We start from the raw sequence: 26738 nt of genomic DNA on the forward strand, positions 1-26738 counted from the left end.
GATGGCTTTGTCAACATTTGTCTGCTCCTCACCAAATTCACCAAATGGTATTAGTTGTTAATTAGTCTTTTTGAGCAATTTTTTAGTGCCGTCGTTGTCTGAGAGATGATTCCCGCTGTCACTAAATACGACTATACCTATCTATAATAATAATATATAAATAATCAGAGTTCCTCATCACTCTCATTCTTACCCTGGCTTTCTCTCGGAGTCATAATAAAAAGGCGATAATAGCACAATATTATTTGGATAAGATATTCAAAGGCGAATTATCTCAAATTGTTTTAGCTTTCTCGCAGGAGGGCGGAAAAGATACCGTGAATTAAATTCCGTAAAATGCCAAAAGCCCTCCGTACTTTAGAACAAAAATTCGTGAGCATTTATTCGAAAGAAAATAACATGAATGAAAATTGATTTTTAAGGGAATCACCTAAAGTACTTCATATTATCTAAGCCGTTGTAATGAAACTGTTATTTCAGTTTTGTTTTTATATTTAATATGCGACTAATTAAACCGTTTTAACAACACGTTTAAAACTAATTAATACAAATTATACACTAGTATTTATTTGACTATAAGTTCCCTCAACAATTACTTCACTTCGCTCTTCAATTGGGTTGCGGCTGTATATAGCTCATGTTTTATATCTGGATATCCCTCTAATAGATCTTGCCAGTCGTTGAATTTTAAAAAAACCAAATCGACAACCTGTAAACATAGTTTTAATAGGGGCAAAATTAAAAATAAATGACAACATTAGTTGACAGAGGAAGTATGAAAGTAGCCCCGCTAATCTACAAATTAAAGAGCGGACGTTTGGCGTGGTGTGGACATGTGATGCGTAGAGAGAAGATGCACGTGACTAGGAGATATATGGAAATGGTAGTGCAAGGTAGAGGGGGAAGAGGTCGACCGAAGAAGACATCGATGGAGTGTATGAATGACGATATGAGAGCGAGAGGAGTGAGTGTTGAGATGACGGCTGATAAAAGAAAATGGAAGAGAAAAATTAGCTGTTCCAACCTCACCTATTGGGATAAGGTGGAGAAGGGAGGTTTTACTGGTGGTACAACCTCTTGTGAGTCCGCGCGGTTATTTCTGCGCCTATTTCTGCCGTGAAGCAGTAATGCGTTTCGGTCTGAAGGGTAGGGCGGCCGTTGTATCTCAAGGTGGGTGGCGCCTTTACGTTGTAGATGTGTATGGGCTCCAGTAACCACTTAACACCAGGTGGCCTGTGAGCTCGTTCATACATCTAAGCAATAAAAAAAAAAAGAAGAAGAGCTCTCTCTGTATACTTATTTTCTTGTGTAATTTTTGGGTAAGTCACATGCTATCTACACGATAATAATAATATGTTGTAAGTTGCCTGATTTTTGAGCTCTAAAATATCAACGTTATTAAAGTAAATGATATTACCGTGCGCGAATAATACGAGAAACTAAAGGATACGTTTGGAAACATTCCCGGTATCAATCCAAAATAACCATTTGCGCTCAACAAGGAGAGCATCTTGCTTTCTCCCCTGCAATTTTAAAGGCGTCATTCGAATTTTATGAGTGAACTAGCTGAATCGGCAGACTTTGTAATGCCTCAATCGATAAATAAAAGATCTAAACTTTTGTATAAAATAAACTTAAAACAAACAAAAGGAATCCGTCTGACGGGGGACACATCAAAGGAAAAACAAAATTGTTTGTTTTTATATAATTCCGAGCATTTTCATATTTTTTCACCTTTTAAACCTTCTCTGGATTTCTCTGAATAATTCAAGACCAAGATTAGCCAAATCGGTACAGCCGTTCTCGAGTTTTAGCGAGACTAACGAACAGCAATTCACTTTTATATATATATAGATATAATATAATTGGAAACGAAAAGTTATGGATTTTTTAATTTCCGAATACAGCTTAACAGTCATCCTAAATAATCGTGTCAACTGCTTTCTACCATCACATCCTCCAGAACGGGAGGTTTGTTATCTACTAGAAATACTTTACTGGTGGTAGGACCTCTTGTGAGTTCGCGCGGGCAGGTACCACCACCCTGCCTATTTCTGCCGTAAAGCAGTAATGCGTTTCGGTTTGAAGGGTGGGGGAGCCGTTGTAACTATACTTGCGACCTTAGAACTTATATCTTAAGGTGGGTGGCGCATTTACGCTGTAGATGTCTGTGGGCTCCAGTAACCACTTAACACCAGGTGGGCTTGAGTTCGTCCACCCATCTAAGCAATAAATAAAAATACCTACTTTATTTGTTCACAGTTAGCTTACAGATGTATTTTTTGCCAGGCTCTAAAATAAAATTCCCTTGTCGTTGTTCCCTAAAGGCTATTTCACAAATATATCTACTATAATATAATTTACTAAACGAATTTCGTAAAATGTCATTACAGGCTGGCAATAATTAGCTGTGCACATAACAATACAAATACCCAGAAAGAACAGTAACTAATAACAATCAGACAAGCTGTGACGTCGTCAATATTGATAACAAGAAAAAGTGACACTAAAACCTTTAGTGCCACCTCTAAACCATTTAAAGGACAATGAATATAGGAATAAGAATATAATCTATCATAGTATACCATACTTTTTATCGACATATCGTTTCTCCACTTCGCCTTCGTGTATAAAATAAATACACGAATGTATATCTCCCTCTTGAACTATGCATTTGCCTATAAACAAATTAGTATTTCGGTACGTGAGTGCAATATAACGAATTCCAGTCAAAAAAATCATCATCAAATAATATTCTGATGATTTAGAATTCTTACGTAACTCCTTCAAACAATCTATCAAACTATAAATACGATTCTTCCAAATCTTAAGAAATCTTGCACCAGTAACTTAACACTAGATGGGCTGTGAGCTCGTCCACCAATCTAAGCAATAAAAAAAATAAAAATAAAACATAGGCCTCCCCCAAGCCTCGCCACAAAGACTGGTCCTGCGCTGCCTGCATCCAGCGGATCCCCGCGAACCTCAATAGATCGACGGTTCATCTTATGGTAAATCTAACCACGCTGAAGAATTCATTACAGTAAAAGTAGTTTTAATTACGTACTACATACCTATTATCATTCTTGTAATTTATGCAAAAAAACGAGAAATTATTATCATTAATTTAGACTTAGCTGATAGCCTTGAGAGGCTATTTCAGCTTCTCCTTGACGTGTAGGTGAGCTAACGGGACACAAACCGGAGTGCTACTAACATTGGCCGTAGCAAGAGCAGTGTTTCGCAGAATCTACCACCGGACCAGAAACGCGACCCACTGAGAAGATCCGGCGAGAAACTCAGTGGGCTGTGTCTATGGGTTAATTTACTCGTCGGGTCCTTCGTCGCAAGCGACGGGTTCGGCGAGGGCAGCGACTGGTGCTTGTGGTACCTAAAAGCACCGTTAATGGATCGGGAAGATCCGTAATGACGTCTTTAGGGCGACGTCGACTGTTTACCATTCGATCCACAGGATAGGGTAAGAAACCGCCTCTTAATTGTACTAACAACACAAAAACTAAATATATCACTACATAGTATAAAACAAAGTCGCTTTCTTTGTCCCTATATCCCTATGTATGCTTAAATCTTCAAAACTACGCAACGGATTTTGATGCGGTTTTTTTTAATAGATAGAGTGATTGAAGAGGAAGGTGTATATGTATAATAACATCCATTAAATAGTGGAGAAATACTGTTATTTTTGAGGTTTCTAAGGTGATGTCGTAAATAATCAATAATAAAATTTCATGTTTTCGAAGCGAAACGAGGGCGGGTCGCTAGTTAGAACTACATAATAAGTGCAAAATTAGTTATGTAACAATAGACGATGCTTACCCGGAAAAATGACGATCCTTTGTAATCTAGAGACCAATTGACGTCTGAAGTATTGTGGAAGTTTTTGAAATAACGGAGGAGCAGTTAGATGATGCATATATAGCGCCTCCATAAGATCTTCGCGAAGACAAACTGGTGCCTGTCCTGCTAATTCAGGAAGCCAATTACCTGAAATGCAATTTCATATGTAATTTTCACCATTTCACGCGACTCTGAATGTAATTTACTCAAACCTCAATTGTTTATTTTATTTTTTATTGTATAGATAGATGGGTGGACACGCTCACAGCTGGAACCCATAGACATCTACTACGTAAATGCGTCACACACCTTGAGATATAAGTTCTAAGATCTCAGTGTAGTTACAACGGCTACCCCACCCTCCAAGCCGAAACGCATTACTGCTTCACGGCAGAAATAGGCAGGGTGGTAGTACCTACCCGTGTGGACTCACAAGACGTTCTACCACAAGTTTCAATATTTTCGAAGCTTGTGCCATTTACAACTGTAAATTTATTAAACTAAAATCATACAAAAAAATTACTGATCAAATCGATTCACCTCTTTGTCTCCTCCATAGTTGTTTTGTGTACTCTTTAACAGATTCCAATAATGTGGGCGACAGACCTCTATGTTGCAGACACGTGATCAAATTGCCGACATTATAGTCGTACTGGTATAGCTCACGAAATTTCGTGTAGGTCGCGCCCATGGCAACACTGATCAACCACATGTCGATTATGAAGATGAAATAGTTTATAATAACTTTATAAAGCACTTGAGATGGAGATAAAGCAATCACCTGGGTTTTACAAAAGCTTCAATTAAAAATAGTTTTAATAATGAAATGGGATGTCTTATGGAAAATTTTGAACATGAAAACGAAACAGTAAAAGCTGAACGAGTATGTTCATGTATTTAAAAATAAAATAAAACTGAATAAAGATAACATTCGAAGCCTAACGGCAGACTAAACACCTTAACAGTGGTTTCATTCAATCGTAGCTTTGGAAGGCAAATGACGCTACTGATTTTTCTGAATCTACATATAACTTTTGAAAATAATAATGAGCACGGCAATACTGTCGCCTGCGCTTGTGGTTGCTGTTTCAAAACCAAATATTTCAGTGTATATGGCGATTCTAGAATCATATCTTAAACGTTTGTATCTTTTCTAATAGTCTCAGTTCTTTTTAAAGGGGTAACTAAATGAGCAAACTACAGCTTTTATTAAAAAAAAAAAAACCACCATATTACGTGCATTACGATAAATATAACTCACAGCATCATAAGTAGTACGTGTATGAATAAGAAGAATAAATGTCAAGGCTATAATGTAGTCGTTATGCCAATCCTTTGGCACAACAAAACTAGGCATCTTAAAGCGTTCAGGCTTGTAGTTTTTAGTGACTCTTGCACAGCCTGTTTGGAACGTAAATTTTATTTGACATTGAAACCGCTAAGGATTATTACTAGTTAGCCTAGCCTCTGATTAATTTAATCACAAAATTTAAGAAATACTCAGGCTTCGTCTAACAATACACTTTGACGGCACTTTTTTTTTTATTGCTTAGGTGGATGGACGAGCTCACAGCCCACCTGGTGTTAAGTGGTTACTGGAGCCCATAGACATCTACAACGTAAATGCGCCACCCACCTCGAGATATAAGTTTTAAGGTCTCAGTATAGTTACAACGGCTACCCCACCCTTCGAACCGAAACGCATTACTGCTTCACGGCGGAAATAGGCGGGGTGGTGGTACCTACCCGTGCGGACTCCCAAGAGGTCCACCAGTGAAAAACTGTGTGGCACTATGCCAGAAACCTTTCCAATAATCATGATGCACGGTTTTGAAGTCGCCGTGGTCTAAAGGATAGGACGCCCGGTGCATTCGTGTCGAGCGATGCGCCGGTGTTGGAATCCCGTAGGCGGGTACAATTTTTTCTAATGAAATACGTACAAAAATGTTCACGATTGACTTCCTCGGTGAAGGAATAACATCGTATAATAAAAATCAAACAAACAAAAAAATTTAATTTGCGTAATTGCCAGTAATTACTGGTGGTAGGATGTCTAGTGAGTTCACACGGGTAGGTACCACAGTCCTGCCTAATTCTGCCGTGAAGCAGTAGCACGTTCCGGTTTGAAGGTTGGTCTGTGAAAAATGTTACTCAAAACTCATTTCTCAGGTGGGTGGCAGCATTTATATTGCTGATGTTTATGGACTCCATTTAAAACCAGATAAGCTTACCCATTTATAATAATAAAAAAATCACAAAAATTGGACTAATAATGCGTTCCCCCGATGATTATGAATATAAAAAAATATATTTCAATATCACAACACATTCAAGACTACTTGTAGTGTCTTATGGAGCTTGAAGGGACTTGCTGCTTTTTTCGTAAATAGTAAGCTTTCCAAATTGCCTTAAGAGCTCTGTTTCTGAACAGGTTATATTTATGATTTAAACAGCGTCTGTTTGCTTAACTTATAATAGTAAACAAATTACCTCCATATCGAATACCCGGTATTGTCCACTCGTCGTAATCTATGGTTACATTAATTTCGGGTACCAATTCAATTGGTAATGGAAATTCACCTAAATATAAATAATTAACAATTGGTACCATTAAATAATAGGTACACCTATGAAGCTAGCGTTTTACAATACATTCACATTTGAAACATTACTTGTGTATGGCTGGCAATAAATTCCAGATGCAAACGAATTTAATTTAAAAAGAAGGGAACTATGTTTTCAAATTCAGTCATTCGTTTATGGTAGTAGAACCTCTTGTGAGTCCGCGCGGTTAGGTACTACCGCCCTGCCTATTTCTGCCGTGAAACAGTAATGCGTTTCGGTTTGAAGAGCGGGGCAGCCGTTGTACTGTTACAAGTGAGACCTTAGAACTCATGTTTCAAGGTGGGTAGCGGCATTTACGTTGTAGATATCTATGGGCTCCAGTAACCACTCAACACCAGGTGGGCCGTGAGCTCTTCCATCCATACAGCAAAAAAAGAAATAAATAAATGGATTAGGGTATTTTTTCACTACATTTCTACGCTTTTCATCAATTTGGATGCGATAAAAATACAAGTACTTATGGAATACGAATTCCGTCGCCGTAGGAATGCCACAAAAATCATGGCTCACAGCATTAATGACGTGGACGGAGTAAACACTACAGACGAACGCTCGTTATTGGCTTCCGATATGGAGATATTGATCTTGATCAATAAATTAACCTCGTTGTCACCCGACAACTAACATCAACAACGACGTATTAAAGGCGATAGTGGAAGCTGACGATACTCAATCTCCCGCTGAGTTTAGAATCAGCTTTCAACGAAATTTGAAATAAAATACCTCTGCAAGCAACGTGAATCCATCCACAAGTCATAGCGTGGAACAACAACAGCACGATTGTCGTTTTTAATATCATGGGTGCCGCTTTACTCTGCAATATGGTCATCAGTATTAAAAGAAAATAACAAACACAGAAACACACACACACACACACACACACACACACCCACACAAACATACACACACACACACACACAAACACATGCGCGTGCACACACACACACAACATTTCATTTAATAATCTACCACATGCAACGTGCCTTCCAGTTTCCAAATTTAGATGGCTGTTGCTTCTATGAAACTAAGAATTTTGACCATAAATCGCATGGTAAGTAAATGTCCGCAATTCAAAATATTAATAATAGGACGCGTATCTGAAAGCGTTGTGCGCATTTATCTTGTACTAGACGAATCCGGGTGTTTGACTGATTAACTACCTCCAACTGACGTACTTATCTTTTTCAGAATGCATTAGAATCTCAAACTAGAATCACAAAGTCAGTTATTTGCAATTTAATCACACATGGGCTTCGAGACCGTAACTTTCGGTATCTACAAGTGAGTAATGAGATAACAACCTTTTTTGAAACAATAGTTTTAAGATCTAATCGTGTATTGTATAGGGGTATCCCTATACAATCTTACAAATGGACTGCAAGACCATCATAGCGGTATTTAACGAACCTATACCAATTGTTTTCGTTAATTATTGTTTGATGTTTAGTATTCTAATATATATCTGATTAACTATTTAAACAACATTATAAAATTGGGAAAGTTCACTGTCACCTTGAAACTCCTGCAAAAACTGTTGTGAAAATAGTAAAACTGTCTTAGCCTTAGAAACCTGATCAACTGATAGTTCCAATTGTTGGACACTAAAGTCAACAAAGGCAACACTAAAGTTGTAGCGTCAATGTAAAATCCCCATGTTCTGAAAACTCCAAAACCAATCTTGCGTTTTACACATTTATTCTGGACTACTTGTAGTTCCATCTGAAACGTATCAAATGGGTTTTATATGATGTGACCTTTATGAATAAATTATATTAAAAGTGGCACCACGATTTTTTTGATTCATCAAATGAGCTTCTTGTGATCTTATTACTATCTATCACTAGATAGGCTCGTAAACCCATGATCCTATTTAATTTTGTTTTTGTGGTTACAGGACCTATATACTTCATAGGATCAAAAATACCACTTTCAAATTTGAGATTGAAGTCTCAATGTTAAAGTATAACGGCTATCCTTCTGTTCTCCAAACCGGAACTAGAGACAGTTGATTTACAGATAAAGTAGATAAAACAGTGTTATCTCCCATGTGATCTTACATTAAATTCTCTCACCAATAAGTACACTTAAGCTAGGAAACGTATTGAAAAATATAATAATAAATTTTAATAAATTTAAATTGAAAATAGTGTAAAAATATATATTTTATTTTAAGAAAAGCGTGGGGTGCATGGTGTTATTAGTTATAAATATTTTTCTGACAGATATGAGTAGAAGAATTATTATTCCAATAATATCTTAAAAAGCATCCCACGCTTTTTTTAATATAAAATATATCTTTTTAACACTATTTTCAATTTAAATTTGTTAAAATTGATTTTCTATTTTTTAGTTGAATTTTATATAAAGCGTGTTTTTTAGTTTTCTTAAACTATTATTTATTTTTCATTTTTCAGTTAATTTTTTTTTTTTGCAAATTGAATAATGGAATCTTATCAAATTAGTGTATTGTCATCGGTTCTCGATAAATCTACAAAGTTTGAATAAAATCTGGCCGTTTAAAGTGCGTCAAAATCGGGTCAAAAGTCAGTTACAAACATACACACAAGTGAAGCTAATATGTATAAAGCGTGTAAAGAAAAACATTTCCTTTAATACTCACAGTGTAAAATTCTGCAATGAAATTGGCAAAATAAACTAAATCCGACAGAATCAGTCCCCATATATGCTTCCCAATAAAATTCTGAGGCAATGTATCGAGTATCAGTACCATTGCCACTGATGTTGTCGGTGCCACTACCCAGGCCAAATACAACCATTTGACGTACCAACTACTGTGATGAGCTTCCATTGGTTTCGCCATCCACTGTATTAAAGACAACACAGATCAACAAATTCTCACCAACAGTAGTTACTAATACTAGATGATGACCGGTTTTTTTTTTTATAACGCTATCTTGTTATGTCTTTAAAGCGGTTAGTTGCCCTCAATTAAGAAAAATAGTATTATTATCGCCAATAAATGTCGGGAAGAGTTCATTATTGAAAACACGAATAAAACAACATTTTCTGAAAATAAATCATAGCTAGATCGATTTATTGCCCCCGAAATGCCCTGTATACTAAATTTTATGAAAATCGTTGGAGCCGTTTCCGAGATTCAGATTATATATACTTATATTTATATAAATATATTAATATACAAGAATTGCTTGTTTAAAGGTATAAGATTAAATTTCTTTATCTCAACTAATTCCAAATGATATCCTAAGCTGTTTTGTTCTAAAAAGTCAAAGTGAACAGTAAACATATTCACTATTATCTAGCTGAAACTACTCGTATCAAGCCGATTGTAGTATTGAGTAACACTTCCAATTTCTTCAAAAGTAAATGATTTGTATCCTAAATAAAACAATAAAAAAAAGATAAATATATAGCTCAGCATTGGTTAAAAACTCCATTATACTGTGAATAAAAAAGAGTTTATACTTTTGGTTTCAATGTATTTTGTGAACATACTTACAGGCAATTTAATACTTTTTCGACCTCGAAGGATGTATTGAACTGTATCGTAAGGGTTGTCTGTAACATTTTTACTGGTTGCTATGAAATCATCTTTTGACTGTGGATTATTTGAAATCGTATCCCGCACCTGTGTATACCATTCACTTTGATTTTTCTTTCCTACCTAATCGCTAGTAGCCTCAGAGGGCTATTCCTGCTACGCACGCCTTGGTAGGTGAGCTTACGAGGATCAACTATGAAAATCTAGCCCTAGAAAGAGCAGTGCTTCGCTGAATCAACTACAGGATCGGAATCGCGATCCACTGAGAAGATCTGACGAGAAACTCAGTGGGCTGTATCTGTGGGTTAAGTTAAATGTGGAATCATTCACTGAATTGAATGGTGCTTGGAATGTCTAAAAGTACCGAGAGCAGTTCTCGAGGATCCGAAATGACGTATTCAGGGTGAAGGAGGCTGCTTGTTGTCCGGTAGTCTGGGTCGGTTATCTAATTTGACACCATTTACAATTAAATCTTCTGCTTACATATTTGCATGTTCATGTGTCGTTTATTTAATTTAGCTGTAAGTACCAACACACTGTTGACGAGGTTATCGTAACAAACTGATATATTATCATCTCATGACAGTATTATATTTCCAAAATCCATTTCCAATTTCTTGACGATATTATTTTTAAAACTGAACTGCGGAGCATGTGATAATATACTAATAATAATATAAAGTTTCTCTTTAGTGTTTATTTTTCACCGTGTCTCGTTCATTCGTCTTAAAAAGACTGTCTCGCTTAAAAGAATAATGTTAGTATGAAGTTTGTAGTCACTAGATAGCTCGACGATAGGTATAAAGTATTTTTCCAGTCCATTCCATTTAATTAGTATTAGTCTGACATTTGCAGTGTGCGATGATGTTGAGCGTCTATCTATGTACCTACCTCATCAGTAATAAAATCCTGGAATTGTTTGTTTGATATTTGAAGCAAGTCAGCGTGACTTTCAGCCGATGCTGAAATTTTTATCGGACGGGAAACATCGTCAGTGAGCTGCCCGAAGATACATCCCTACGAAAACATTAGGTAGATAATTTTATCGCCTTTTATTAAGATGGTAGAATTTTTTTTAAATATTTTAAAATTTTTTAATAAAAATTTCATCTGTAAATCATAATTTATACATATTACTTATTATTTGCATATTATATGCATGGTGCTCTAAAAGATAAAACAGGGTTGTGTTATATTGTTAGACACTATTGTCTATTGTCACTACTGTTTATTAGACACTGGGGACAGGGCGTCTCGTGAGCCCGCACTTGTACCAACCACCCTATTTATTCCGTGAAGTAGTTATGCATTTTGGTTAGAAGGGCGGCCGTTATATTATAAAATTGAGATTTAGAACTTATGTTTCAAAGTGCTCCGTGCTCTATGGGCCCTGATAATTACTTAAAGCCCGTGTCGTGAGTCCGTCCAGCAGTCCAAGCAATACCAAATTTTTTTTTAATTCCCAAAGAGTAACTATAAATTGAATGTGCGCTTTAAAGCATGAAACAGTTCAGTGTTTAACTCTTTAGTAACTAGGTTGATCAATTACAGATGTTAGCAAAGTATCCAAGGTTTGGCCCCATGAACTCGCGTCTACGCGTTCGGTGAAACTAGCATTACCTGTCGAGGTTACCAGCAATAGGTATGCAAAAAAAGGACTGATCACTTACTTTAGTTAATGTCGTTATCTTTTTACCTCCCTGGCTAATCACAACTTTCCCTCTGTGCACCACGTATATCGAGGAATTTAGATCCATTTCTCTTACAATCATTTCATTGGGCAGAAAATATATTTGTGTACTCGCGCTAGCTAATTGACGTTCAAGAGATTCGCCACCTTGTAGAATCGAATTTAGAGCTACAAGAGTTCTGGAAAATAAAATATAATTGGTATTTTCTGACGTCAATCATTTGCTTAGTGCATTTGCATAGCTTAACTGGTGGTAGGGCCTGTTGAGAGTACTACCACCCTGCCTATTTCTTCCGTGAAGCAGTAATGCGTTTCGGTTTGAAGGGTAGGGCAGCCGTTATAATTTTACTGAGACCTTAAAACTGTATCTCAAGGTGGGAGGCGCATTTACGTTGTTGATGTCTATGGGCTCCAGTAACCACTTAACACCAGGTGAGCTGTGAGCTCGTCCACCCATAAACTTTTAACGAAAATAATAACGAAATTCGATTCAAGAAAGTTATAAAAAAATCGCTAATGTCAATTTTTTTTTTTTTTTTTTTATTGCCCTTTTAGGCAGACGAGCATACGGCCCACCTGATGGTGAGTGGTTACCGTCGCCCATGGACTTCAGCAATGCCAGGGGCAGAGCCAAGCCGCTGCCTACCGTTTAATACTCTCCACAAGCCTCGTTTGAATTAATTATTTGGGTCTTTTACTATCTACAATATTGTTGTTATATTATAACCGTTAATAAAAATTCTAACCGTGATAATAAAACCTATGGGTGTACTCGCGTCTTACGTCTCTACGAGTATATAACTGCCAGTTACATATAAACAATAAAAAAAAATGTGCAGTGCAAAATATAACTAAAGATTATGAATAATTTCGAAAAAAACCTTTTCAAGAAGTAATAGCTTAAGTCTTGTCTAAAAACAACACCGATGCGTTCATTGGTCAGATAATGAATATTAATGCCCTTGGTTCTGAAATCGAAATTAGAACGGCATCAATTATGATAAAGTCTAAATTACAATTACTTAAAGCTACGTAATTTTTTTATCTTACAAACCCCAAGAACAAAATCTTATTATGTAAGTTCACAAAGTAACATGAATACTATTAAATGGCCAGGATTCATAAAAAATATAGTGTAATTAGGCTTGATAAAATCACTAATTAGTGTCATTCGAAATTGTCAAATTAGTGGAAACCTGTCACAGATAACAGGGTTCTAGTAGAGGTGACGAGAACTACCAAACTTAACAGAGAATTTGTTAATAATACAGTTTTCCCTTCAACATGCTCCAATGAAGACACGATATACAAAAAAGCAAATGCAGCACGCATTTAAGACATAAGAGAGACATAAATACAAGCTTTCCCAATAGGATAGGGTCAAGTGAAAACTAAAACTATTGAGATCCGACCATTATAGTATTACAGTATATTATATTGGTTCGAGCTCTAAATGTAATAATGGGTCGCCTCAAAACGTCTAATGGTAAGTGACGCGACTACAGTACCACTGGGTCTGAGTTCGTTCCAGTCAAATGTCGGCGAAATGTATTTTGTTACTCGAGGTAGCGTAAGGTTTGTTGTAAAATAACTAAAATATAAAATTTACCATGCTAAAAATAGACAATTTTCGGATTGCCATATGGCAACACTGTTGGTGGGAGCAATGACATTAATGTGGACGAGACAAAATAAAAGGCGGTAGTCTAAAAAAAAACGGCAGAAAAAGCGGTGTATTCTGTAGTGAGCCCGCATCACTTTACTGGTGGTAGGACCTCTTGTGAGTCCGCGCAGGTGGGTACTACCACCCTGCCTATTTCTGCCGTGAAGCAGTAATGCGTTTCGGTTTGAAGGGTGGGGCAGCCGTTGTAATTATACTTGACGAACTTATATCTCAAGGTGGGTGGCGCATTTACGTTGTGGATGTCTATGGGCTCCAGTAACCACTTAACACCAGGTGGGCTGTGAGCTCGTCTATCCATCTAAGCAATAAATAAAAAATCTAAAGATTTTAGAAGTGGAGTTACAAATAAAGCAATACAGAATCAAGTGAAGCATTGCAATCTGTTTATCTATTTCCTGGTTGTTCTAAGCCAAGTCTACAGTAGTATTTGTAGTAGTCATTTGTAGGTAGTCATTTGTAGGTAATCATTTGTAGGTAGTCATTTGTAGGTAGTTAGTTGTAGGTAGTTAGTTGTTAGTAGGTAATTAGATAGATGAAGGGTGAAGTGGAGACAGATTGTGAGGGCCCTACGTACCAGCGTACTACCAGCCCTACGTACCCTAGGCCTACAACAACAACAGTTAGGTAGGTAGTTATTGTACTCAGTAAAATTGTTCTTGTCTCGTGTGTGTTACTTTCCGGCACCCATGATACAGGAGATAATTCCAGAATGAACCACTTAACGCAGATTAGTTTCTTTATGTAATTAAAAGGACAACAAACACACATACCTTATCCACCAATATCTAAAATGGCGTACTGTTTTGTAAATCAAATTCTTATCAACCCTTTCGGCTTCTAAAAACCTTTCCAATTGTCTCACTCCATTTTGAAACATCGTATGTCCTCTGGAGTTTGAAATTAAAAGTGCTAAACTATAACACATCACGTACCTACACGAGAATAAAAAATAATATAATAATAAGAGAGTAATAAAAGAGAATTGAAAATAATTTGTGATTTCATTATTGATTGATGTAAATACCATAAATAATAACTTACTGTCTACATTATTCTCGACAAAATTAAGATGTTCAGAATTTCAAATTACTAATGTAAATAAATTTTGATTAGTAAAACAAATATTTAAAAGTGGAACAAATTAACTGCAGATGAATCACTACATTTTTTGAAACTAAACATTTTGATACTTCTGTAGAAAATTAAAACTTGATATCATTACCAATGGAGCAGTGCTAGGAATAGCAGTGATGTTCCCACGCCAATATAAACTCTATTAATTATGAATCTTCCAAAATTCATCCGTGTAAATCCACATTGCACTAGACTTAAACTTTCAATATAAACCTGGAATCATATTTAAATTTGCTAACTATTTAAAGTAAACTACAAAAAAAAAAGTGTGTGTGTCCGCTCCGACGCACGACTGGAGTTTACTGGATATAAAAAATTAAACGAAACAATACGAGAAATAGTTCTATATTACGACAACACGATACACTACAGATTATTAACAAATTAACGAGACACAAAACAAACGACTAACAAATATATGAAAATACAATAATGAGAGAAACGCGCGATCAGTACGAGGCTTTGTGGCGGACTGCCGGCGCAGCAGCCCGGCGTCACCTGCGATAACGCGGCCGCGCGTTGGCTCCTGATTGGCGCGCGCACGCATCACGCAATCAGGAGCCAATCAGGCGCATAACGCATTTCGTGTGACATGCTAGTACGATTTTGATCCCCATAATTTTCATACCCCGGGCCTATATATGTAAATCGATTCTAAAGGAGTAAACTCCAAAAACAATAAGCTACATAATTACCCAGCTATACATATATGGACGCAGATATGCCCAGACGATTTAAGAAAGCTTTTCGCGCCTAGAATGTGGAGTATGTGAGTCTTGACGGTCTGCAAAATATGTTGGGAGCAGACCGTGGACTCAAGGATATAACGATACTAAGATGAGTTAACCCACCAAACTTATCAAATTTTGAGGGATCGGTGAAAGAGTGTAAATTGCATCTCCACCCATTTATCTGAGTTTACGCAATTGCTCGTCTAAAGCTCTAATAGTTACTAAATGAAGTCAGCCTTCAACCCAATAACCGTTAAATATACTTTTTTTTATTGCTTAGATGGGTGGACGAGGTCACAACCCACCTGGTGTAAAGTGGTTACTAGAACCCATAGACATCTACAACGTAAATGCGCCACCCACCTTGAGATATAAGTTCTAAGGTATCAGTATAGTTACAACGGCTACCCCACCCTTCAAACCGAAACGCATTACTGCTTCACGGCAGAAATAGGCAGGGTGGTGGTACCTACCCGTGCGGACTCACAAGAGGTCCTACCACCAGTGATTACGCAAATTATAATTATACATATATACACAATAATAGTTATAACCGGGGACAAATGACACACGGTAATCTGGCCCCAAACTACGATTCCCTGTACTAAGGGAACAAGAGACTGCTAAATTTAATACATAATTATTGACATTTAAATATATACATACATAGATATTAAACACCCACACAAAGAGCATTTAATTAAATAAGCGTTAGGTTTCATTACACTCGTATATAACAAGATATAACAAATAAATAAATTCCAAACCAAACATTTCTGTACTCACAAGATGCAACTGTTCAACGGTGATGTTTCGGCTTAATTTAAAAAATGCCGGCATCCAGCACGTGCCCCTACGCTTAATGTCCAAAAGTTCGAATCGTGAATTGGCATCAAACGTGAATGCGACGCAATAACTCATCAAAAAATGACTACCTCCAAGCATAACAAGCACTAATATTACTTGCCACTTCACAATCTGAAGTCAAACAGTTAGTTTATTATTTATTTTATATAACAATTAGTTTATATATTATGTATGTGTATAATAAAAATCTTACATTTATTTCCGTTATCTGGTACCTGTAACACAAGTTCTTTACGAACTTAGCACGAGACCAGTTAACGTGGCGTGATTGTTAGTAAATATTTATTTATTTAAGGTTATAACGGAACACAGTATTTTCACATTACGAACAACTATTTTCACTTGCTTCTGTTGCTTTAATTCTATGAACTTAAACATGGAACGAATCTTAATTATTCCATTATTATTATATATTTTTTATTGCTTAGATGGGTGGATGAGCTCAAAGTCCACCTGGTGTTAAGTGGTTACTGGAGCCCATATACATCTACAACGTAAATGCGGCACCCACCTTGAGATATAAGTTCTAAGGTCTCAAGTATAGTTACAGCGGCTGGCCCACCCTTCAAACCGAAACGCATTTCTGCTTCACGGCAGAAATCGGCAGGGTGGTGATACCTGCCCGTGCGGACTCACAAGAGGTCCTACCACCAGTATTATGTATTCAGTAAACAAAACATCAGTACCGTAATAAAAGCAGAGTTGATATTAGGTTTATCCCCAAGGTAATCGAAATATCCAAATAAAATGTACAAATGAGCGAATCTACACATTGTATTGATCAGCATGGCGTCGTTTTCATCCGTTTCATTTTCCAAAAGGGACCCGGCTATTTGAAACCAAGGCAACACTCCGATGATATCCAGTAAAAATCCTCTGCTCAAATAATGTTTAACACATTTAAGTTTGTCATATATTAATATACCTTTCTCGTCGTAATAGGGTAGCTGTAATAAAACAATGCTGCTGGATGGGAGAAGCCGAGGATCATGTTTACTGGCGAGCAATTGGAGAGGTCTGTGTCCAGTAATGGACAGCTATAGGTCGATGATGATGAATAAAACAAACACAACTATCAAAGCCATAGGCAAAAACAAGTCCACTGGTAGAGCCTGTCTCGGGGTTCATCACAATGTTGGACCGGTACTACTTGCACATAGTGGCTACGATCTAGACTCTACCACTTACCTTGTCAATACTGTATATCTTTATGGAATAATAACATATTTTTCCGGTAAATCTCATTCTAATTTCAATCGTAAAACAAATAACATTTTTCTCTTCTCTTAAATGGTCGGACGAGCTCACGACCCATCTGGTGTTAAGTGGTTACCGGAACCCATAGACAACGTAAATGCCGCCACTCAACTTGAGACATGAGTTCTAAGGTCTCACTTTTAACAGTGGCTGCCCAGCCCTTCAAACCGAAACGAAGTACTACTCACGGCAGAAATATTAGAATCAGCCTGAATTCGTAGTGTCCATCGAAAAATGAATAAATTTTAAAATTTCATAAAATGCATGCTGTTGCGGAATCAAATTAATTGATGGAATAGTTTAATTAAATATAATACATTTTTTTAAACTTACAGATAATTTTATAATTATATCTGTCCACGCGATACAGTCACAGAAAGCACAGGTCAGAATTAAAGGCCATCTGTATAAAACCCCACTCCCTCCTAAAAAAACAAAAAGCCGTGCTAAAGTCTAGGACACTTATACTCTAATAATCTAATCGTAGAGCCAACGTGCAGTTCAGGTTTGTTAACTAGAACTTTTAGTTTTTATTACTACACAATACCTCACCATTACCTCACAATATGCACACAGTTTGCGTTCCCATTAATATTAAAAATTAATAAATTAAAAATTAATAAAAAATTAATAAATTAATAGGCCATAAAAATTCTACATACCTTGCAAAGCTGCAGCCGCAATAGAAACAAATACAATCGTTGCCCTAAACAGCATCCAAAACTCCAGAAATCTAAAAAATTTAACCTACTTCCAATTTATTTGTAAAACGTAAACGTGTCATTACTGGTGGTACAACCACTTGTGAGTCCGCGCGGGTAGGTACCACCACCTCGCCTATTTTTCCCGTGAAGCAGTAATGCGTTTTGGTTTGAGGGGTGGGGCAGCCATTGTAACTATACTTGAGACCATCACACTTGTATCTCTAGTTGAGTGGCGCGTTTACGTTGTAGATGTCTATGGGCTCCAGTAACCACTTAACACCAGGTGGGCTGTGAGCTCGTCCACCCATTTAAGCAATAAAAACAAAGGAGACATTTTTCGATTCATACAGAATTAACAAGGGGAAATCCAATTTAATCACCCTTATAAATTTTCAATTAAAATTAGTCATGTAAATGGTATTTTAAAAAATTGTACTAACTGAAAATCTGGAGCAGGCCAAGCATCGACATTGTAAATAGTAGGTGTAACAGGAGAACTCATGGGCTCTTTTGTAATAGGTGCAATCAGAGACATCCTTGAGTGGAATATGCGCTCCCTTAATTTCTTTTGATACTGCAGGTAAAATATATGTTGGTAAGTAAAAATTGTCTATAACGTATAAAAAGTATATAAATATCAAAACTTATTTACGTCTCTATGTTTTTTCAGGTAACTTTGATATATTTTATCAAAACCGGGACTAAATTCGTCGATGCAATTCTTAAAGTAGGTCCATTCGGTGGGGTAACGCTTCAAAATTTTATGGAAATCTTGCAACTTTATATATAAGATCTAAAAAATTTATATATCGAAAATTACCGCCCTTGTTTAATCCATTCTATTTAAACGAATGTCTTTAAATTGATACTTAACACTTTTGTGGACTTGGATGTTTCGTATAATGATTAATGAAATTGAATTTGGAGTAAAAGAAATAGGGTTTTCAAGTAAATTCCTAATAAGTAATTTGGTACAAAACTTTATTGTATTAATGTTTATTTGACGAACGATCGCCTGGCATCAGCCCTCAATGTCAACTCAACTCAAGCCTTCATCCTTATAACCTATTTAGTTGGGAACGAAAAAGAGAAAATCTTTTACCTTATCATCAGAGCTATTTTTAATTGTTCTAATATATATATGCAAGTTTATCTAAAATTACTGTCAGCTGTGTTCAAGCTTTTATCAGATTTCTTCAATAAAGTCAAAACTGCCGTTACAGGAATAGTAGTAGGTCTTGAATTGGCATGTTATGATTATAATCAAATATATGTAGAAAATCAGGCGAAAATACTATTGAGGACCATAAATAGAAAAACCTCATTCATAGCCGAACTATAATGGTTCTGTTCTTGTTCTTAAATAAATATATAAAAACGAATAAATATATTATATGCTCAATTTGAGTATTTATTATTATTATAATTTTTATTGCCCTTGTAGGCAGACGAACATACGGCCCACCTGATGGTGAGTGGTTACCGTCGCCCATGGACTTCAGCAATGTCAGGGGCAGAGCCAAGCCGCTGCCTACCGCTTAATACTCTCCACAAGCCTCGTTTGAAGAAGGACATGTCAAGCGCTCGGGAAACACCGTGGAGGGGAGCTCATTCCATAGCCGGATGGTACGTGGCAAAAAAGATCTCTGGAAACGCACAGTGGAAGACCGCAGTGGCTCCAGGTAGTATGGATGAACTCTACTCCGGTGGCGGGCGGTGCAATGCTAAAAACGAGATGCCGGTATCATTTCGAACAATTCCTCAGAGCACTCCCCATGGAACATACGGAACAAAATACAGAGGGAACCGAAGCCCCTCCGCAGACCCAGAGGTTCCAAACGATCCGTGAGAATGAGATTATGGACAATCCGAACGGCCCTCCTCTGTATGGAGTCAAATGGAAAACCTCATGAAAAATATCACCTCGCAGTCTGTGCAAGCTATATAAGTCCTTAGTGAAACGTTCTTGAGAAAAACAGAGCTCATTGATAACAATTGTCCGGGCTTGTGATAAGTCTTCAATAATTCTCCGTTTTCGCTATGAAATTCACATTTTATATGACCCTAGAAAATTTACTATTAATTAAAGGTATACTTAATTAAAAATATGTTAAATGCACATTAAATACCTATTCCGTGAACAAAGTACAAATTAATGGTTACGAATGAATACTAACTTTTACAATCCAAGAAGCGTTTTTAATCTGTACACCAAATAAAACTATAGCTGAATTTTTGGGCAAAATCAAAAACTTGGCATAATACGCCAACTCGCGAATGAGACCTGGGTGTGCTCCAGCAAATGCTTTAGATTGACTAAGTATCTTCTCTGCAACTTCACCTTGTACTTTCCAAAATATGTCAAATGGTTCATTTTTCAAAAAATCTGGATTCATCACGTCTGCTCCATGATAGTATTTCCAGTGGCAATTCAAATATCTATTCAGACGTCTTAGTAAATCAGGATGAATATTGTAATACTTGTAATATTTTTTCAAGTTCGTAACAAAGTATTTGTAATTAACTATACCTCTAAACTGGAGGTAAATTGCCGCAATTAACAAAGTCTTGCAAAACATATAAACCATGAAGCTAGTGTACAGACTAATCATACTTAGATAGATATCAATCAATTTACGCGGAAAATACTCCAAAAACATACGTTCGAATGTCCATGCTATGGCAATGTCAATTTTTTCTTCAATTCGTTCTGCACATTGCGATTTCGGTATATCTAAGCCGCAATGCTTCTTACCAAAGAAATGGGAAAACGTTATTCCGGGTATTCGAGTAGAGAGCATATAAAAAACGTAACTCATTATGTAAACAGCACTAAAATTTATGATTATAATTTTGTAGCCTACTATATGCATTGGATTATTTCGAATGTCCCAACGAACAAGTTCTCCAGTGAACAGAATATAGATTTTTATAAGTCTATTAAATTGAACCAAGTAATATAAATCGGGCATACCAAATAACAGAACTAGGTTCTCTATCCATATAGTAGACAAAACATCCAAGAAGAAGTACAAAGTTTTACATCGAGCAAATACAACTGAAGCAAAAGACTCCCTAATGTTATCCTGATTCTGTAAAGACGTCAATAAAGAGACACAAATATCTCCCGTGTAAACTAAATCTGTCCAAAATTGGAAAAATCGAAACGGCATTGGGATACTGAGACTTGTTATATGTGGCGGGTATAACATTAAAACTAATGAAACAGTCAATATTACTATTTTGCGCCATATTGTAACAAAACTAGAATTCGGCGCAAATATCCAAGGAAAATTAACATTGGCAAAAATAGATTTTGTTTGCAACTGGGCATCTCTGCAAAGAACTAATTGACCAATGTATTTTGCACAGTGATAATTTGTTTCCTCTGGAGGGATTTCATACTTATATCGCTCTTTTCTAAAAGTTTTCTTCCAGTTACTAATTACTTCTGATATTTGCCACCAACGTTTTTTAATCCATGAAATACCCTCAACCTCAGCTCTATTTAAACCTTTTACATCTTGCTTACAACGATACAAAGCTTTGGCATGTTCTATTCTATTTTGTGCCGATTCCAAAATTATTCGTCGATCACCAGGAAATTTATGCATGCCTCGTATCATGTGATACCGAGACACTGAGAAAACTTCGCAGTATGTTAAGCAACGAACAACGACTTTCCTATCTGTAGGGCTGATGAAAAAATTTATGTCCCCAAATACTGTTCCGCCTGTAACTGATAGGACTGGTGTAACGCCATCGTCTTCTGACATCAACTGAACTATTCCAGATTTTATGTAGTATATGTTTGTATAACAATGAGGACCCGTAAAGAAATTCTCTCCAGGAAGCTTGTAATCTAACTTCATAAAATCACATATCCATCTCTTAAAAGGAATTGTTGTTTTTCGCAGAGTAGGACTATGATAGAAAACCGGCCACACTAGATCCTGACATATGTCTAATCTCAAGTATCTCGGTAGCTCTGCCATTACTTCTGGTAAATAAATTACGCCACTGCGCTTCTTCCAAATAAGTTTATAAAAATTTTCAACTCTTACGTTAGCTGTAACTGAAGAATTGCGTCTTCGAGTATCTTGTACAATTCTCTGAACATGTGGATAGTTGGTAAAAATTCTACAAAGCGTTAATATAGCTTCAGCAAACAACTTTGGCAGTACTACAAATAAAGTAAACACATAACCACATATCATAAGGAAACATATCATATAGAATTCCCAAATTGTTGATGGCTTCGTTTCATCAAAAGAACGGTTTATTGCAAAGGACAACACATAAGCAGAACTGTAGACGTAGTTCGTGTAGTTTTCATCTGTCTCGTTCAGCTGGAATGAGATTTTAAAATAATCTATATATATAAAAATGAATTGCTGTTCGTTAGTCTCGCTAAAACTCGAGAACGGCTGGACCGATTTGGCTAATTTTGGTCTTGAATTATTTGCGGAAGTCCACAGAAGGTTTAAAAGGTAGATAAATATGAAAATGCTCGGAAATAAATAAAAATAACAATTTTCTTTTTCCTTTGATGTGTCCCCCGTCGGACGGATTCCTTTTGTTTGTTTTAAGTTTAATTTGTACAAAAGTTTAGGTATTTTATTTATCGATTGAGGCACTACAAAGTCTGCCGAGTCAGCTAGTATGAAAGAATAATTCTCCACAATATTAAATTTACTTATTCTTTTTCTTATTCTTTTTTGCCTTTCGCGGTTGAGACGATGGGCCCTTGGGGCCCTGAAGCAAATAATTTTTTAACAGAAATCTCCAAACGCTTGAAGGAGGTTACACGTGATGCTAAGGCTGGCTGGTACTTTGCACAGAGAGTGAGTCTGGCTGTCCAACGAGGCAACGTAGCCAGTATCTTGGAAACTGTGCCTCCTTCAAACGCGTTGGAAGATCTGTTCTACTGTGTCAGTTGATTTAATTATTTTGATTTGACTTTTTGTTAATAATAATTAATTGTTAAATTTACTTAGTATTTAGAAATTTGCAAGTTATTTTGACTATTATCAAGATGTGTGATGCATTACCTTATGAAATATATAATGACGCCAGTCATAATATATATTAGAACCAGAACAGCTTTTACAAAGACCGTATTTAGTTAACAGCAACCAGAAGCAAGTAATACAGTTCAGACAGCTCGCCAGTAATAATGTAAATCCAATAACTATGTGCCAAAATGAATGCGTTGATTCTAAAGAGAAATGATCGACAACACGGTATATTCTGTAAATGATAATTCCATATAATTTGAAGGTATTCACCAAGTTTTAGGTAGAATTTAAAACATTCTATTTTTTATACTTACACAACAAATTCGGTAAAAGCTAAAATATTTGGCCATATGGCAGTTGGGGGACATATATTTTCTTCTACCAAACGATAGAATGGTATCAAAGACACTATGTCGAGTAGCAAGTAAAATGCCGACTTGGGCAAGTATTCCCGGCGCATAGCTTTCTCAGTTACTTGCCTAAAATCATTAAATATACTGAATGGATTTTTTGTGCTGGATGATGCTCTATCTTAAGACGTCTGTTAAGGTGTCTAGGCTTATTCCAGGACATTACTATTATTTTTAACATTAATACATCTAGACATTAACGGTGGGAAGACGACATTAAAATCAGTTTTATCAAAATGGTACATCTGTTTACATGAACGATGCCTCTAGAGGCTTATGTTAAACCAAAATAATATTTATCGACTTCTGAAAAAAAAGCTTTAATAGATTTGAAAGAACGTTACATAAATTAAGCATTGTTATAGATAATATAAGTACCTAATTAAAAAAAAAAAATGGTCAAGTAGTTGTAAGTAGTCGTCGTGGCCTAAAGGATACAACGCCCGGTGCATTTTTATTTAGCAATGAGACTGTGTCGGTTTTCCAATCCCACAGACAAGTACCAATTTTTCTGATTAAATCCGTACTTAACAAATGTTCACGATTGACGTCCATGGTAAAGGAATAACATGGTGTAATAAAATTAAATAGTAAACCCCTAAAAGTGGTAACGTGCGATCTTCTCGAGGTCATCATCTTAGTCTCAAGACTGTTGGTAACATTCACAGCGTGATGTGTTTGTGCCCTGGTAAACATTTCGCACCATGTGGATTGTGACCACGTTTACCCGTCTATTTAAAAAATAAACAAAATGTGGTTGGCATGTTGTAGATTTATATATTTTAACAATAAAATAATACTAAAGACAAATTAAATGTAAGTTACAAAGCCTTCTAAAACAAAATAAAAACAATGCCTCCATTGAGCTTTAGTATGGAAAACTCATCAATAGCATAGAATATAATGTCGTTTTGCTTATCCTTTAAATTGAAAAAATATTGTAGCAAAAGTAAGTAAATAAAATATGAAGTTTCTATATTACATCCGAGTTCCGTGCGAGTTTGTGATAATTTGAGTGAACTGGTAAGACTTACTTACTATAAACTGTCTTACCACTGTACTCAAGATAAAACTAGTGGATTGAAGATAAAGAAATACTTAGTGGAAACAAATATGTATAAGAGCTATTGGCTAATCCATAGCCAGATAGACTATTATCATTTAATAATTTAATAAAAGCATCTATGATATGCAAATGTGACCACTGTTGTTGATTACTTAAAGTTAAAGAACATATTATGTGTTTCCAGACAATTAAGTAGCCTGAAGTGGCCCTAAATAAATAAATAAAGGATGTGTGGTGTCGTGGGACACCGGATAGGAACGCAGTTCCTTATTATAAAAATAATAATTTTAAGTTATATTCGAGGTATAAAGAAATAATTATTCGGGTATACATTTTTTATGATTTTTTTAATAGTGAAAATAAAAATAATCGCAATGGTCAACCACTCCGAAGTGCAATGGAGCAGCCTCGCCTGCCTCGCCCTGGGGGAACCGCCTGCATAATACGACCTCTATCAACTGCGTAACATATCGTCACAGCGATTCAGGAATCGTTGAATTTACGTGCAGCGACATCTGTTGATAATAAACTAAATAGAAAAAATCTTACGTTACGGACGTTTTTTCCGCGTTAGGGTACCCCTCCGCATCGTCCCATAAGGAACTCCGTTCCAAAATACGAATAAAAATAATGTAGGTATCTTAACATTACAAGGCTTCCTTATAAAATATACTTTCCAAATAAACAACAAATACCTACCTGTGTACAATATGAAGGAAAGTATCGACTCCGTAAATGGTATCGCAACAATACCAATAGAAATACTTCACGAACGACAGACACATGTTTTGGTCCATTACGTCCAAACAGTAAACAATCGGATAAACAGACTGGATCGGTCCCTGTGAATGATACATGTACATACATAATATAACTTATTACGCCTGGACACTTGGTGTGTCCAATAACATCCGTATGACGTAGGTAGGCTTCTGAATTTCAGAATTTGTTTGTTTTATTACATTTATAAAAGACAAAAGTAGAATTTTCTTTTTCAGTACCGTTCAGTACCGTCATGACCTCATGACCGACATGATGCGTTTGGTGAAACTAGCATAAACCTTCGAGGCTACTAGCAATAGATAGGCAAAAAAGTAAAGTACGGGTAATTAAAAATGGGGTAGGGAAAAATAAGAAGTACTCGTAGAAGTTAATTAAGGTAAAAATGTCTCAACCTGTTTCAAAATATTCTTTTGTTTGTTTAATGTTTTCCAAAACTATAAAACATATCGTATAAATAAATTCTAAATTTTTGTTTTAATTCACATAAAATTTTTAAAGCATAGCATTATTGCAAGCTTAATGAAATTTAAGCAAAAAAATGTCTTTTATTTTGGAATTTTAAGTAAAACTTACCAAAACACTTTTAATAAGAACGCTAAAAAGAACCATCAATTTAAATCCTGAATGAAATGGTAGGAATATGAGATTACTCCATTCTATATTGGAATCAATATTCTCGTCATCTTCACCGTCGTCTTCTTTCTTTTCAAAGGCGACTTCGTTCATGATTATACTAAAGTTAATTAATATAATAATCAAAAAGCAACGTAATTAATAATTAAATATCAATTTACTCTCGTAAATTAAACACTAATGGTTCGATGTTTTCACTTTTGATAAAATAACTGTCATTTTATAACCGAGAGTTTAAAAATATAAATTTTGACATTAAAGAAAAATCCACATGACTACATTCTCTTTGGAACCGGTGAGCATTAAGACGAAAACAAGTATTCTAAGTTAAATTAACAGATTACTAACAAGTATTGTGTTGGCTTGCTAAGTCGTAATTTTATTAATAAGTATCTTAAATAACGACACTATAATCTATATTTATGGAGTTAAATAAGCATCGCTATTGGGACTTAATTAAATAAGTACTTTGATGTATAAGTCTCCGACCATAAAACGGCGCGAGCGGTGTTCACTATAGGGCCAGAAAAGGTTTCCCATTACCTACCCTTAAAACCTGTAATTTATTTTCACCCTTGCGTAAATTACAAAAAATAATTAAACTCTCAACGTTTAAGTGGGGACTTGCAAATGATATCAGTCATCAGATAGAGAGAGAGAATGAGATAGAGAGAGACTAATACAGAAAGGAGTTAATTAAGCCCTTTTCAAGGCTTGATAAAAAGGTAACGCCCTAACTTTCTTCGTAAGTCAAT

The 26738-nt window shown here is 35.9% G+C and overlaps 1 protein-coding gene across 6 annotated transcripts; it reads right to left on the reverse strand.

The window, feature by feature from the left end:
• Positions 1 to 471: 471 nt before the first annotated feature.
• Positions 472 to 26205, reverse strand: LOC101743360 (uncharacterized). Of its 6 annotated transcripts, none has more exons than XM_062669664.1 (28): positions 25957 to 26205; positions 25267 to 25409; positions 23406 to 23570; positions 23125 to 23323; positions 20251 to 22422; positions 19997 to 20137; positions 18726 to 18866; positions 18514 to 18647; positions 18032 to 18102; positions 17703 to 17794; positions 16799 to 17059; positions 16032 to 16223; positions 14603 to 14727; positions 14151 to 14312; positions 12578 to 12664; positions 11677 to 11875; positions 10898 to 11023; positions 9965 to 10093; positions 9104 to 9307; positions 7996 to 8202; positions 7207 to 7297; positions 6349 to 6438; positions 5120 to 5259; positions 4399 to 4639; positions 3838 to 4005; positions 2591 to 2678; positions 1418 to 1523; positions 472 to 709 (listed from the first exon to the last, which is right to left on the reverse strand). In XM_062669664.1, the coding sequence occupies exons 1-28, from the start codon at positions 26074 to 26076 to the stop codon at positions 593 to 595; spliced, it is 6111 nt and encodes a 2036-aa protein (XP_062525648.1). In that variant the 5' UTR covers positions 26077 to 26205; the 3' UTR covers positions 472 to 592. The 6 variants fall into 6 exon arrangements, 5 of the variants coding, with proteins under 5 accessions (XP_062525648.1, XP_037868547.1, XP_062525649.1 ...); XM_038012619.2 differs by having other exon boundaries at positions 25924 to 26205; XM_062669665.1 differs by lacking the exon at positions 18726 to 18866 and having other exon boundaries at positions 25924 to 26205.
• Between the last annotated feature and the right edge of the window lie 533 nt (positions 26206 to 26738).

This window comes from Bombyx mori, chromosome 8, assembly GCF_030269925.1.
Source record: "Bombyx mori chromosome 8, ASM3026992v2".
NCBI classification, from domain to species: Eukaryota; Metazoa; Arthropoda; class Insecta; order Lepidoptera; family Bombycidae; genus Bombyx; species Bombyx mori.